Source organism: Leptosomus discolor, chromosome 1, assembly GCF_034619465.1.
Source record: "Leptosomus discolor isolate bLepDis1 chromosome 1, bLepDis1.hap2, whole genome shotgun sequence".
In the NCBI taxonomy this organism is placed as follows: domain Eukaryota; kingdom Metazoa; phylum Chordata; class Aves; order Leptosomiformes; family Leptosomidae; genus Leptosomus; species Leptosomus discolor.
In genome coordinates, this window is record NC_141391.1 from 68,701,299 (window position 1) to 68,716,964 (window position 15,666).

Here is a 15,666-nt window from a genome sequence, read left to right on the forward strand (position 1 = left end):
TCTAAAATCTGAAAACCTGCATTCCAAAACCAAATCAGCCAATGGGCTTGAGCAGTACTGCAGACTCCCTTGTTATGATTCCTATCAACAGAAATATTCGTCTTAGACTGGTAGGCACTTTCTTCATATACAGCTTAAATAACTTTCCTTAACAGATGAAGGAAATCTAGGTTTCATTTCTGGAACATGAGGAATATAATTTCTTACAGGGAAGAAAACCTACACGAAGACCTCAGACAGGCCTGGACTTAGACAACCATTAGCCTTCACTGCTTACTATAGCAAAAGGTACTTGCGGTCACAGGGAAGAGTAGTGCAACACAGTAGTTATTTCACATCTGATTCACATCTTTCAGCCTGGACAACTAAAATTTGAATCTGTAAAAATACTTCACAAAAAAAAAAAAACCACCCTTAAAAAATTAAGTTATAGAAAAGAATATTGGGAAAAAACAAAGCACTGGCTTTTTTTTCCAACTTAATTTCTAATCACTTCAGCTCTAAAGGTAATGTTTTTGAACAAAAATATAGGAACATTCCCAGAGAGTCAGAAAATTATTGCAGCAAGTTGAAAGAACGCCTATGACTGCATACCTTACCAGAAAAAATAAAAGTTTCGACTTCGCCTCCTGTTGGTCAGATGCTGTCTTTGCAGTTAATATGATTTTCAGTTAACATGGTAAGTGAAAAGCCAAACCAAAAATAGTAACAAAAATATTCACACCAATAAATAAGAAGGCAACTGGGACAAAGTATAAAGCATAGGTGCTGAGAGGGAGAAGAGACAACTCAGAAAGAGACAGACAATTCAGAAATACATTTCATGTCTCTAATGAATTTATATGATACAAATGAACGCTAATACTAGATTAGATTATGTACACAGAAGAATCATGCTATTTTTACACTGTATTTATGTTTACCTCACCTGTTTTCATCATGATTTTATTATTTTTTTTTAATTACACAAATTTACCAGATTCCATGGTCATCTGAAGTAATCCATCAAGAGCACTGGACAGCAGACCTCTACTGGATACTTTTAAGTGACTTAATATGACAGGCACACACTGGTATTCCAAAAATAAGGCCTTCCCTTCATCCGTCTTCAAATCTATGCAAAGGGAATCAAACGCCTGAGCCAGGTAATCCACTGAAAGATATCAGAACACAGGCAATAAAACTTCTGTAATCATAGTTCCATTAAGCAGTATGTGAACAACTATCCTGAGAGTTACTGTTGCAGATATATACTTAAAAGTTAAATGGCTGAAAATATTAAATTTTATTTTTATTTAAAGACATCCCCTGCCTGCTTTTATTCCTTAACAATTTCTTGTGAGTGGAGAAAAAGGCTAACTACAACTCATAAGCTGAAGAAAAATATACTTACAAATATAAAGCCCTTCCAATATTTTGCTTAAGAGGAAAAAAATTACAAGCTTGCACAGTTTGAGACAATGTTGGGTTTTAACATCTGGGAAACCTCTACTAAAGGAGTAAAGGGCTGATTTGTCCGAATAAGAGTAATTACTTTCATGAGAGCAGCTACTCCCATTCCTTTCTACAAAAAGCTGTAGTTTAAATTTCAGTGCATACATTTTATATACTAATCCATTGTGGCATGCACTAAATTATACGAAGAATGTACATTAAGTGAACCAACCTAATTTTCTTAATTTCCTGATGTCAAATCTTTCTCAGCATCTTGGCATAGCATTGATCATCTGGAGTGCAGAAAATTAAGTACAAGGAACCACTTTATCCCGTGGCAAAAGTGTAACTACGGTGCCATCTGCTGGATACTGACATTTTGAAAGAAACGGGATATATGTTCAAACCAAATGTGCTACTTTATCGCTAGATCATTAGTGCCATGTGGTCAGAGTGATCAAATTCATACACAGTGATATTCGACATATGTTTAACAACAGATCATATTTTCCATGTTACAGAAGCCAGCAGCAAAAAGCATCCATGAGAAGCTAAACTGATTCATTCTAATCAAGAGCATTTATCTGCTTAGGGTAAGTCTCTGCAAGAACTATTTTTTGTATTGCTATTCCTTTTGCACTGTTTTTATCAAACATTTCTAAAAATAGGAGTCTCAATTTGAGAGTAATGACCACGCTTCATGAAAATATCTTGACTGAAATAGTTCCCTCCAATAGCTGAAACACTGTGTTTGCTCATTAATGATGTCAGGGTGGTCTTCCACCATGTTTAAATCCTGTGTTTACTGTAAATACTTACAACATCATAAATACTGCACAGGTCAGTTAAGCATAAAGACATACTAATCTGCCTAACCATCTAATCCAGAAAGTTGACTTCCATGAACAAGAACATTGTTCATTATCTATGGATTTAAAATCTTTGGCATCCCTGTTTAGTGTCAATCAGGGTGCCAGAGACTGCAGCAATTTTGTGATGTGGATCTCTGCTGTCTAAGAAATGGCACAAAATTCATAACATATTTCATGCAAGAGACCGAAAAAAATCAGATGCCAAAGTAGGCATCTGATTCCAACATTCCGGCTTTTCAGGATTACATTGAAAATTAACACCTCTGTAAACTTTGTGTTACTAGCAGAGGAGATGTTTTACTAGCAAAGACATTTTAAAATACAAACCATTCTGAGAACAAAAGATAGCAAAAATAGAATCATGGAATAATTGAGGCTGGAATTTAGACCAACTCTCCTGCCCAAGATACGTTTACATTGCTCAGTTGTAACCCCACTGAATAATTATCTGCTATCGAAATGATCTGTGTTTTTAAAACGCCTTTGAAAAGGCAAAAATAAGTGGCTAGTATCACAAAGAGCTGGAAAAGGGTTACAGATACATTAATTCTTATGCTATCCTTGTAAAATTTATTCTTGCAGAAAATCCCAGTTATGCAGCTCCGCAGCACTCCTAAGTCGCTGCAGGTAGGCAGTAATCACCTCCTGCACCTGCTTTTAATGGTATATAATTAGTGTTTTCTGCCTGACTTCCATAAAAAGGATCTGCAACACCTCTTGTTCCCTATTTTCCGTGAAGAGAGAAAAGGCTTCATAACTGAAGGCAGGAGTTAACAATTCAGCCGAGAGAACAGTTACTCTATTCTTTGAGATATATTTTCAACAGTTTTTTCTCACCCTGTCCAGGCACAACCTGATTCTTGTTAAATCGTAGTGTCTACTTCGAAACCTTTGCCTTCTCCCTCTCCCATGAGGCAGGGAAGACCCAACTTCCTCTATTTCATTGCCAACACAAAATACCTAGGTTTTAAGTACAGAATTCCACTTTACACTACTATTATACATATCTGCTAGTGAAAGGTGGGAGGATCCTGAGAAAAAAGTGGAAATGGAAAAAAACTCTCCATGAAAGGGAAGTCATTCACCCTGTGATGCCCGCTTACACAAGCCCCCTGATTCTTTTTGGTTAACAAAAGGCAGAAGTGTGAGCTGAAAATGATGCAGCTGTTTCAGATACAACAATCCCCTAACGGGCATTGAAGGCTGTCTGGACTGTATTGTTTAAAAGGATATTTGGTTTTTTCTTTTTTTTCCAAAGAAATAAATACTCAAAAAATCAAGCCTTTATATAGTCAGAAGCTCAACTTGATATGTGGCAATTATATTGCATTTGGGATTCAGAGGGGACCTATCAACTCTGCTGCTTTTATACTGATGGACTCCTTTTGCATAGGTGAACAAAATTGCTTCACAGCAATCATCGAAGCCATTATTGAATTAAAACAATTAAATCAAAAGAGAAAGCTAATAATAGAAGTCAAAATAAGACATTCTTTTGATTACTTGTCAAATCTGCAGATTTACGAATTAAGAACCTTCAAGCACAATTCAGATTATGTGCTACTGTTGAAGTTTTCAAAGATGTCATATAAAAATTAGAAATAGGTAAGAATTTGTTTAAATGACCACAGGTAATCTCTAAGTTAATTTTTAAATATCTCTATAAATCAGATTGATTGAAGGTTTTTCTTCTCTGGGTTCTGACAGGAAAGTGTACACCAACCTCTATGTTAAAAGGAAAGCATTAAAAATCTGAGTTTGTGCCTCTTCTTATAGTGTGCTCAACACTCAGAGCTCACAAGAAACAGTCCATTTTTGTCATCACTTTAAAGAAAATGTTTTAGTCCTTTCAGATCATATCTGTTTTCAAAGAAGGCCCCACTGAGAAGATTTGCCACAGCATCTTGAAAACTGCACAAGTGGAGTAACCTGTCACGATCTGAAGCAGAAGTCACTATTTTCAGAGCTGTGTTGTCTCTTGATATGACCTTGTTTGCTTTTGCCTTGTTAACAAAGTACGTGACTATACTGCATCAACATGGGAATTTTGGAAAGTTTTGGGTAAAAAAACAGCTCTTCATGTTAGACAAGTGGCTTTGAAGTCTGAAACATTTTTACGTAAACAGAACATGGTGTCTTTGTAAATGAGTGTATATAACAGCGAAATGCAAATGGACAATCATATCAAGAGCTGACAATTTCATAGAGTGGCATTTTTCAATGTTGACAGTGTTTTATGGATAGCCATTTGCAGTGCCAGACTTGGCAGGAGAAGTGGGGAGCAGCAGACAGGTAAGGGCTGGAGTATGAACTATATACATATACTCAACTTCAGCCAAGGGACAAAGCAATTTCAGGACATACACCGTATCACAATTCAGTCTAACAATTACAATCCACTACACAAGTGGCTTTCTCTATGTGACACAGATGCAGCAGAAATACCTATGAACATCAGGTTTATCTATAAAGACAAATGCAGCGAAGTTGTAACTAACTATGTCAGAAAAGACACACTTGAGACTGCAGCTGATCAGCCTTTCAGGGGACAGGTAAACAACCTAGTAGCAACCTAAACAGGACAGTGAAATTCTAGAGCTGTGCAAAATCTGCCATTTATTTCAGTTTATAAAAGAGCAACCAGCTGTGCCGTCCTATGCAGTAAAGATCTTGGCAATCCAATCACTACTGTAGTGACAATTTGACAGAATTACCAACATCTCTTTTCCCCTTCTTCAGAAATGTTGATTTGTCTGATGAGAAGCGATCATATTAAAAGGAACACATAAATTCCAACATGAGTAATAACAAGATTCATACCTGCTTCCAGTATATTTTGCTTCACAAGGTCTTAAAACTCAAGTAAAAACATTTTTCACTAAAAGCATAATAGACTCTACAGTATCACTGAAATGGTTTTTTGTCCATGGACATGACTGAAATAAATAAATATAAAAAACCCAGAATTTACCTTGTGTCACTGTTTTAAGCACAATTAAAGTTGACAGAAACCTCAAAGGCATACAGGGACTCCTAAAGAAAGCTGTCGATTTTGATTTACTCCCTGTAGACTGTTCAGAATCACTATGTGGGTTTCCCTTACTTGCAATGCCTTTGAAAATATCTTCACCAAGTCTCCTCATTGTTGATTTCATTGTTGCATGCTGTTTCAAACAACGCACAGTTAGTGTAAATGTTAAAACACATTAAAATCCTGTGTACTGTACAGAGATACGTATGTTCCCCTAGCGACTAAATATTAAATAGCAAATGGTTTGAGCACATATTGGAATATAATCTGCATAGGAGATACTACTTTGTGTTCCAAAAGCAGTCGAACAACATTATCACGGCGCCTTATCAACACATATTTCACAAACAGACTAGTTAGTGAGGGCTGCTGATATGCTGACATTATTTAAGTTGCCTCTGTTCCAGAACGAGTCAACTCTATTCTGTAAGGCTGCCTGAAGTTACATCCTGTAAAAGCATTTACAGAATCAAAGTCTAAACAGAAACCTTAAGAACACTGTACAAGTAAGATCTATTAGACTTTTCATCATAAACTATACAGAAATACTACTTCAGAATCAAACTTCACAATATGCTAACTTAAAATACAGTTTCTTATTACCACTAAAAACAACAGCTTACTATTCTACTGAATTTAAACTCAAGGCATTTACAAAGTTTCCTACCTTTTGCTTTAGCAAAAGCACTATTGTCAGCACTATGCACTATACTGACTCTTTACAGTACAGCCACTGTCTTTATATTATACTGCTAAATATTTTCCTACAGCAGTCTAGTCAAAGGGAGTAAGTAACGTCTCATGGTTAGACACTGAGCAGAGAACAGAAAAATCAAAATTCCTTCCCTGCTTTGCCACACATTTCCACCAATTTCAACAAATCTCATGCATAAAGTGAACCTACAAATATTACGTTTTCTAGTGCAAAAGTTTTGTAAATGCATACGTAAAAATATAATTTGAGACACTTAAACACCACAACAGAGATCACATACTTATGAAAACTATGTTCAGATACGCAATGCAAAATTTAAAATTAACCTGAAAAGTAATTAATTTTTTTCATTTGCTATCTATCTGTGGTAAGCGCTATGTATTTCTGCTTTGCAAAGACAGCAGAGTTTCTTTTGTATATACACTACTTGAAAACATCCACTTCTCATATGTATTTAAAACACAAAATCTATTAATATCTTCTGTGAATTTAGCTTTAAAAAAAACATAATGCAAGAGCACTACCTGTTTTACCTGAATATCAGTGTCTAGCTGTCTTATAGACCAGTAAATAAATTTAATCACAGGCATGTGTAGTTTAGGATTCACAAATGGCATCCACTGGAGTTGCTCAGTAGCTATAGGCAAAAGCTGTAAAAATATACACAAATAAAATTACTTGCAGTTATATGAAACTCCTGTATAAGTTAACCATAACTGAAAATCAGACAAAACTCCCAACTTTCTCTTGGAGTTTAATAGATAACATATGCAAATACTCACTGGGCAGATCCAGTACAGGTAATACAATTATAGGCATACACAGATTTTAAATTTTATGGAGGTTTACATGCAAAAGTGGAGATACATCATGTGAGCTCAACCCCAATGGCTACAAATCTTAAATATAATCAAGAAAACCAGTAAAAGAACGTTTTCTGAACACGTCACTGATTTCCAAACCTTGGTATCCCCAGACAGAAAACAATAAAACTGTTAAAAGTATAGCATAGTCTCACCTTTCATCAGTCATAGTTTGAAACTTTAGTATCTAATACAGGCACAAAAATATTTTAGATTAGACATGTTCATCTCCTTAGAAAAAAGGAATTATATACAGTATCACACATAAAACATAAGGCAAATTTTCAACTGAAAGAAGTGACTTGAAATAAAATGCTGAAAGTTGAGACCGAACACCACACTTTTCCTTAAAAACTATCTGTATGCTTTACAAATTACAAATATCTATTGTATCTCATTGCCAGAATGAATATTGACTTATTAATAGTGGTTTTGTTTTAATTACTGTATCCAAAGCATGTAATAAACACACTGACTTGTTATATTCTCAAAACAATTAAAAAAACCCCTTATTAACACAAGCAAACAACCCAAACCCCTTTACCTTCATACACATTTCCTGGGTGCAGGCTTTTTTGGAGGTCTGGGTAACCAGAAGTGTATGACCGTCCTCTGTTTCTTCTTGTATTTTTATTTTGCTAAGGTGCTGGTCTGAGATCCAATCCATAAGAAAAGTTAAGAGCTCATAAACTTGTGAATTCAATGGTAGCTGTAACACACCCACAACATCAGGTATTTCAGCTTTCAATTTAATGATTTCTCTAAGCCAAAATAGTAACACACCGAAATATATGACAGTACATTAGTTTTAAAATATTATGCATAATTTAAAGGGTGATGAGTATACGCCTGATAAAATCTGGGAGGCAAGTTACTGTATTGGGAGCCTGTGGAAAATGTTATATTCAAGGAAACAGTGATCTTGAACAGGCCATGAATGCTGTGTTGAACCTTGTACCTAGGGTTTGAGAAGCCTGTATGTTATTAATAAAACCTGTAACTTACAGTATCTCTGGGAAAGGTAAACTGTTTGTGGACCAAAGGCTGGAAGGTGGCGATCCTGACCAGGAGACCACTGTACATCAAGGACTCGGAGACCCACATCACAGTTAACATGAGCAGGCGCAGCCTGTGCTGTGCTGCACAGATCAGTCAACTGCCCACCCTGTGCGTGGCCGCAGGATAAGCTCAGCCAGCTCCCTCTAACAGCAGCCTGCAGGCAGCTCCCACTTGGTACTGGCGATCACGCCTCCTGCCTGGCCTTGCTTTTGCCTAAAGGGCAACAAGAAGTTCTCCTGTGAACGTCCTTCATGAATAGAATTGTTTTCTTGTAAGAAAATTATCTAATATCTTGAATGGCCAAAAAGGAGGAGCTTCTCTCCATGGACAGGACCTGCTCAGTGGGCTCTGGGAAAAATCCAGCCGGGCTCCATCTGATGCTGCACAAATGTAAGGTTCCCAGCATCTGAAGGGACGTAGTATCTACTCACTATATTCCTCCTCTTACTCTGTCTTATTAGAACAGCTGTTTCATTAAGCCATTTGTTGTCAGGCCTTTCTTACAGAGGTCCAGAAAGAACCCTGGATCGTTTCTCTCTCTGTCTCTCTCTCTCACACTTCCCTCCCCACCACAGAACAGGTACTATTTGTAATGGTTTCTGGATGTGAAAAAATACGCACATAATTTATTTTGTGCTTAGACAAACAGTTATAAAAGGCCTGGGAAAAGATTTTTGCATACAGAATCACTCTGCTTTATAATTCTGGCCAAATTAATTATAGGAGGAAGCAAAACTTTAATGTCCTTTCCATCTGGAAATTCTTACTTCAATGCACTAGCCCTCCTTTGCTTTATTTCATACAATCTGCCGTTGTTAAAATTTAACTGGGTAACTACTGTTGTTAGAAAAAGAACAAAGACTTCAGGAAATTGTCATTCCATCCCTGTACAACACTGCAATGAAATACTCTACGAAAGATATACAGAGGTATCTGAAGACAGGCTGCATGAACAAAAGACTCTAAAGACTTCAAAAGTTTTCTCGTATCTACCTTCAGATAACTGTTTTCCTCTACTCAGAACTATAACTGCTGATACTGTTTATATTTCACTTGCAACCAAAATACACTAAAACCTAAGTAAACAGAGAAATATGTTGGCTATATATAGACTGCATAGTTTTAAGGCATCTGATGTAGATTAATTAAGTAGGATGGTGTGAATATCTCTTTCCCATTTCACACTTTAGCCTCTAGCTGGAGAAAATCATTACCAGCTGGGAGACAGTAGAAGAATACTACCAGAAGACTTGCTACTAAATGGAACATCACAGAGACAGAAAGCATTTCATTAAGTGATGTAAGAAGATATTTTAAGGAAAACAAGGTGATCATTTTGGAACTGTGTACGAACACTGTGTTTGTTCTCTTTCCCTCTTTAAAGACTGTATGTCAAAAAAATAACAGTAGTACAACCACAGGCTTAGAAAATTAAAATTGTTTATGTGATACTTCTAACTGACTACGTTTTAGCTGGTGTTATTCATAAGAACAGTGCTGTACTGTAGCAGTAACCAGAATGAGTTTCAGATTTGCTCTGACACAGCGAAAGAAACCAGTGTAAGCAGGTCATAATTTTAATTGACAGATGGAAGATGATGTGAAAGGAAAACATACCATATAAATAAAAATATATAGATATACTACATACATACACAATATGAAATCCAACAGACTTACTTTTAGCAACAAGCTTAATCCTTTGTTAACTGTTTTAGAATCACAGAATCGTTTGGGTTGGAAGGGACCTTTAGAGGTCATCTAGTCCAACCCCCCTGCAGTGAGCAGGGAATATGCCTTTGTTTTTCCCCAATATTATCTGTATCTTTTCTCACTCTAACTAATTCACTCATAAAATAGAATTTGAAGTTACATTTTCTAATTTCTAGCAGATACACAGAGAATGTTCCACTGCTTAACGTCTTTTGAATGAATCTCCCATTTTGCCCAATTCTTACCTTAGCAATTTTTGATGTTGCCATCACTTTTTCCTGCTTGACAGGTTTACTTTGTGGCACCACTCGACATACACCTTTAGACTTCTGTACCATTAAAAATTCGTGCTTCCTCTACAACAAAATGTAACAATGAATTATATTTCACCCGTTACCTATAAAGGAAGCAGGTACATGTAAGAAAAAAACCTTACTTGCAGATTCTCTAAACGAGCTTGTACTTTTCTTGCTTGACCTTCCAACTTCTTGTTCAGCTCAGTTACACCACTTAACTGAAAGAATCAGAAAATATTAAAGTATCTGTAAATTCAAAACTCACTTCTTGACTTAATAATCACATTGAAATAATTCAATGTGGTTGCTGAGCGGCTAAATTATTTAAGTTCAAGTGTTTTCTTCTGAGCATGTAAAGTGATAGAAACAAATCCATCATCGACCTCCTCAGCAAATCACAGAATCACAGACTGGTTGAGGTTGGCAGGCACCTCTGGACATCATCTGATCCAACCCCCTGCTCAAGCAGGGCCACCAAGAGCCAGTTGTCCAGGACCATGTCCAGACAGCTGTGGAATATCTCCAAAGGCGGAAGACTCCATCATCCTCTCTGGGCAACCTGTTCCAGGATAAATAAGACAGCAGGAGCTCTTTGCTGACCTGCAGCCCAACCTTTCAGTTTGCAGGGGAAGGACAAGCACTATAATGCCAATCTAGATATACAGGCACCAAACATTTGATTATTTTTCATGAAGCAGTGCCATAAAAACAGAGCACATTTCAGGAACGGTCCAATAGTCTTGTTAATGGGGAGGGTGCAAGCTTTATTCTCTGCAGAATGAAACAGTTACTGACCACACTACAAAACCAGTTTACTCTGTGAGAAAAGATGGGGGAAACTGCAACCTCCATTTAAATATAAGAAACATGCTCTATGCATACGACAACTGAACAGCACAATTACCACAGAAGCCCTCAGCCTGCACGGAAACGCAAAGATTTTTTAGTGAGGGGAAATAAAGAGACAGAGGGTTGCACCAGACCCATCACCATTCTAGGAGTGAGGTCAGACCTTCTCTAAGAGAACGAATAAGGCTCTGATGTAGATTTTTATTGTACTCAGACTATCAGAACTGTAATTAATTCAATAAATAAACAATGGCCAAATAGTTTAGACAGCAATTTGTGTCAGCATTTTAGGTCAGACTTAACAGACAAGTGAGATGAAAATTCTTACTCTCTGTATTACTATGAACCACAGTCTCAGTTTAAGAACTGAGCAAATACTGCCTTAATTAACATTCACAAAATACTGAACATGAAGTCAGAAATACTTTTCAACTTAATTTTTTAAAATGTTTTTAAAAATTTTATTTAATAGAATCAGCATAGCAATTCAGTACAGGGTGGATTCTATTATGTTATAAAATACTTTCTCTCCATCCACTCTCAATTTGCTTCAGAGGACACGGCTTTGTCCTTCCTAACAATTACTTGTTGCTAGTAGGTCACAGGAATAAGTCCAACTGTTTTTAATACTGTAAAAGATCAGAGAGGCTAAATTTCAAGCAATAGAAAAAGGTGCAGAAAGTACTTCCAGTCATCCATACAATCCTTGTCTTATAGAAGCAAACCAATCAGCAATTTTGCAAACTTAAGCCATTCAAATATTTAAAATTGTTGACTGTAACTTGTAAATTTATTGATAACGGGAAATAAATAATTTTACCTGTTTTCTTAAAGAGTCATTCATTTCCTTCAAGGTGTCAAATGATGACTTCAGCCTCCTATTTTCTTTTGTTATTTCTCTCAAGGCTTCTGTCAGCTGTTGAATTTCTGCCTTGTGCTGCTACAGAAATATCAAATTTAAAAACATGATTTACAAGAGACTATTTTAGAAACAATTCTAAGCTAAGTTCCACTTTAGTGTTAAAATAATAGGACAAACTTTCAAAGATCAACTTTGTAATTCTGCATGGTCAAATTTGCACATTCGACCAGTAGTGAGAAAAACAACATCCACACCATATATTAAGAAGAAGCTACAAAGAAATTGAGAGCAAGGTGCACAGCCTATTGCTCTTATTCTTTTCAGATTCTACCCAAAACAGATTATATCAATATGTACATTTCTCAAACAAGTCAGGCATAGGAAACGTTTGTGAACTAAAATCAATGACAGAGCTTTTATTTACAGCTTATTCTTCCATACAATTACAAAAAAAATTGTGATTCTGTTTTGCATCAGCTTTTGAGGTTCCAACTAGTTTTTCTGGCTTTGCTCACTCTGAATCACGCAGAGCAAGAAACTAACCCTACGCCTTGTGCTCTGGTTTACAGCACAAGCATATGAATTGTTAACCACAGCCCGCATATCCACCGCCATTCATCTCTTTCCCCTGACTCTTACTTTAAATTTAATCTTCTCTGGACACCAGTGCATCACTTTAAGCACCTCAGATTTGATAAAACAGCAAAGTTTTATTTTACATAGAACGTATTCTAGCTACAGATAATCACTACTGTTCATTTCTCCCCTTACATTAATTCACTATTCTTCTTCACTCATTCACCCACCCATTCTCTGCTTTTCCATTTCCAGTCATATCGTCTCTTCCTACATGTGCTGACAAAAATAAAGCACAGCAGAATTTTAAAGGACATAAGCCCTGAAGAGATCCTTCTCTCTATTTCTTCTTGGAAGCTCAGTAATTTCCATTCCAGCTCTACAGGAAAACCATCTACAATTCCTCTTTTCCTCAAACACCACTCTTCTTCAGTCAACAGGATCAGAACAGCTGTGGACAGCACCTACTCATACTTGCCTAAGAAGACACAGAATCATACAATCGTTTAGGTTGAAAAACACCTTTAAGATCATCGAGTCCAACTGTTAACCTAGCACTGCCAAGCCCACCACTAAACCATGTCCCTAAGTGCCACATCTACACGTCTTTTAAACACCTTCAGGGATAGTGACTCAACCACTTCCCTGGGCAGTCTGTTCCAATGCCTGACAACCCCTTCCGTGAAGAAATTTTTCCTCATGTCCAATCTAAACCTCCCATGGCGTAACTTAGGGCTGCTTTCTCTCACTTGTATGAAATGACAGATCCCCTTTTCATACCAATAAACATGCAGACACTTCCAACTTATAGTTGAGCGCATCCTATCACATCACATAGGAAGCTTCACTTCCATTTTCTACATACACAGTTAAGAGCTTTATCTGAAGTTCAATAGGTCCTCTAGGAAGAATCAGTAGAGAAAAATTAATCTAAAAGGTAAGCAGAACCAATTCAGTTGTTAAGCCATAGGGTTGTAGGTGATGCCAGGATGTCTAAGCCATCCACTTCCATAATCAAATCAGACGGTGTCATCCATATCATAACCAGCTATACCATTTCACTCCTGCTAGATGTTTGCCTAGTCTGTTCTTAAGTCTTCCAATATTGGAAACACTGCAGTCTTGCCAATCAACGTGTTCGTAGGCTTAGATATTTTTGACGGATCTAGTTTTTCCTCATATTTAAGCTAATTTTCCCTTACTACTACTACTTCTATCACGGACATGAAAAAAACGTTAGTTTCTTCCTCTGTTGCAGCCTTTCATGTACCTGAAGATTGGTACATTCACCCTCAACTCACCCTGCATGTTTAATCCATGCACCCACTCATCATCTTTTATTTCTGTAGCTGATATTTCTCTTCAAATGCAACAGTGCACACTCAAGCCTTCTGAATAGTATGCTGTTTTTTTCAGATCTACCATATCTTCAATTTGTCAAGATCAATTTTAATCCCAGTGTTCCTGTTCAGCATGCTTGAAATTCCCCCTCACTTGCTATTTTCTTCAAATTTAATGAATGTGCTTTTTCTCACCATCAAACTTCTTATTGAAAATACAGAATAATACTGCAAAGATACTCCAGAATTCACTATGTACAATCCTTCAACTTTACTGTGAACTACTGTCTCACTGCAGCTTTACACCAACTGCATTACATTTATGTTCTACTTTCCTAATATCATTATGAAAATGACACACAAAACTGTACAAAAAAATTCTAATTAAGTCCAGACATATATATATAACTACTACTCCTGATTAGCAATGCCTGTTACCTTGCTGTAGTGGAAATGAGACTGATTTGACAATTTGTGGTTAAAATACACTCGTAGTTATTTATTGCATTGTATTCTGCATTGTGCTTCCCGTGGTTTATTCATAGCTTGTTTCAGCATCTATTTATTTCTTTATTTAGAGAACTGACGTTAAGTCGATGGCTGCACAACTCTCCTTTTTGAAAAGAAAGGCACCACCTTTTTTTAGTCTTCTAATACTCCATTTGACCTCCACAGATTTCCATGATAATCACTAATTTTTCCTGTGTTTTCATCAGCCATTTCTCCAAATGCTGTAACATTCTTATAAGGTCATAAGACTTGAAACACCTAAATTAACAACCTTAACCTATTCCTTCTCTGTTCAAATGTTGAGGTCCTGCTCCTCTGACGACCTTTTCCCCTTTTTAACATGTAGTCTATCCTCCCTCAACAGTGTAATCCATCTGCACACTTCAAAGAAATTTAATTTCCCAGCTTATGGTTTTGACACAAAGTACACATATTTAAGGACTTCTCTTGGTGACCTTCTGAGTAATAACCAAAACTTTTCACAAGACCTAAATTCAATAGCAAACACTCACAAGAACAGTGTTGTTAATTACTACGTCTTCTCATAGCAAAATCATACCATTTGATTTACTCCCACCCCCAATTTAGGTTGATCTTTTCTCTCTTTGAACTTTTTTGAGGGTTTTTTTTGCTAATATACCCTGCAATAGCTGTTATATCATAAGATCTCACTGTGTCTTAAAGCCTTGCCAAGGAAATCTACTTCAACTACAGCTAATGCAAAGACAGTCATTTAAGTTACATACAATTACAGATAGACCGTAATTTTTCTCTCATACTGGTCACAGAGTTTTTGCTATTTTAGCAACAAGTTACCTTCTTTTCTAAATTGTAACATAAAATGTAGCTACATGTCAGACAAGTAAATGCACCATTCTGAAACCGAAGTCATACCAAAACCCTAACAATATTGTTCGGTACTTTTTACATAAACCTTTCATTCAGGGATTTCAAGCACTTTAAAGAAATAAGCTTTATATCCAGCAAACACGTGATGGCTTAAGATAACTATAAACAAGTTAAATGGCATGTAGAGCAATAAACATCATTAAATACATTACTGCACCTCTTTCATAATTCCAAATTTCGTGTGAACTTCTTCCTCAACACCTCTTATTTTAGCCAAAGCCGCTTCACGTCTAAAAAGCAATGCTTCTCTCTCTGTTAGAAAATGCTCTCGTTTCTGGAGTTGCAGAGCATACTCCTGCTGTGCTGAACTTTCTCTCTGTATCAATAAAACAAAAAAAAAGTTGAAACAGCTTTAGAACTCATGTCACAACTTATACTGAATTTGAATTTTCTTTCCCAGAGATATGCCTCACTTTTTTTTTTTTTTTTTTTTTAAATTATAGTGTGTTACACAATAGCTTACTAATTAGAAGTATCCTGATGGCCATCTGTGTTCAGTGTCCGCACACATTAACCCAAATGACTTCAGTGTGTGTCAGGATGGCTCGCCCTCCCAAAATACCAAATTCAACTCTACGTGGTTGTTCAGGCATAAACCCAGACAACTAAACTTGGGTTTTTGCTTCCAAAACCTTTG

General features: G+C 36.5%; 1 protein-coding gene across 1 annotated transcript in view; it reads right to left on the reverse strand.

Moving 5' to 3' along the window:
* The window catches only part of CCDC138 (coiled-coil domain containing 138), a 39,883-nt gene that overhangs the window by 15,224 nt on the left and 8,993 nt on the right, over positions 1 to 15,666 (reverse strand). Inside the window, exons 6-13 of the mRNA XM_086481782.1 lie at positions 15,187 to 15,345; positions 11,653 to 11,772; positions 10,124 to 10,201; positions 9,933 to 10,043; positions 7,460 to 7,624; positions 6,586 to 6,702; positions 5,278 to 5,470; positions 977 to 1,153 (exon numbers count right to left, since the gene is read on the reverse strand). Coding sequence (XP_086337908.1) covers positions 977 to 1,153; positions 5,278 to 5,470; positions 6,586 to 6,702; positions 7,460 to 7,624; positions 9,933 to 10,043; positions 10,124 to 10,201; positions 11,653 to 11,772; positions 15,187 to 15,345 — 1,120 coding nt within the window. The remainder of the gene's footprint in view (positions 1 to 976; positions 1,154 to 5,277; positions 5,471 to 6,585; positions 6,703 to 7,459; positions 7,625 to 9,932; positions 10,044 to 10,123; positions 10,202 to 11,652; positions 11,773 to 15,186; positions 15,346 to 15,666) is intronic.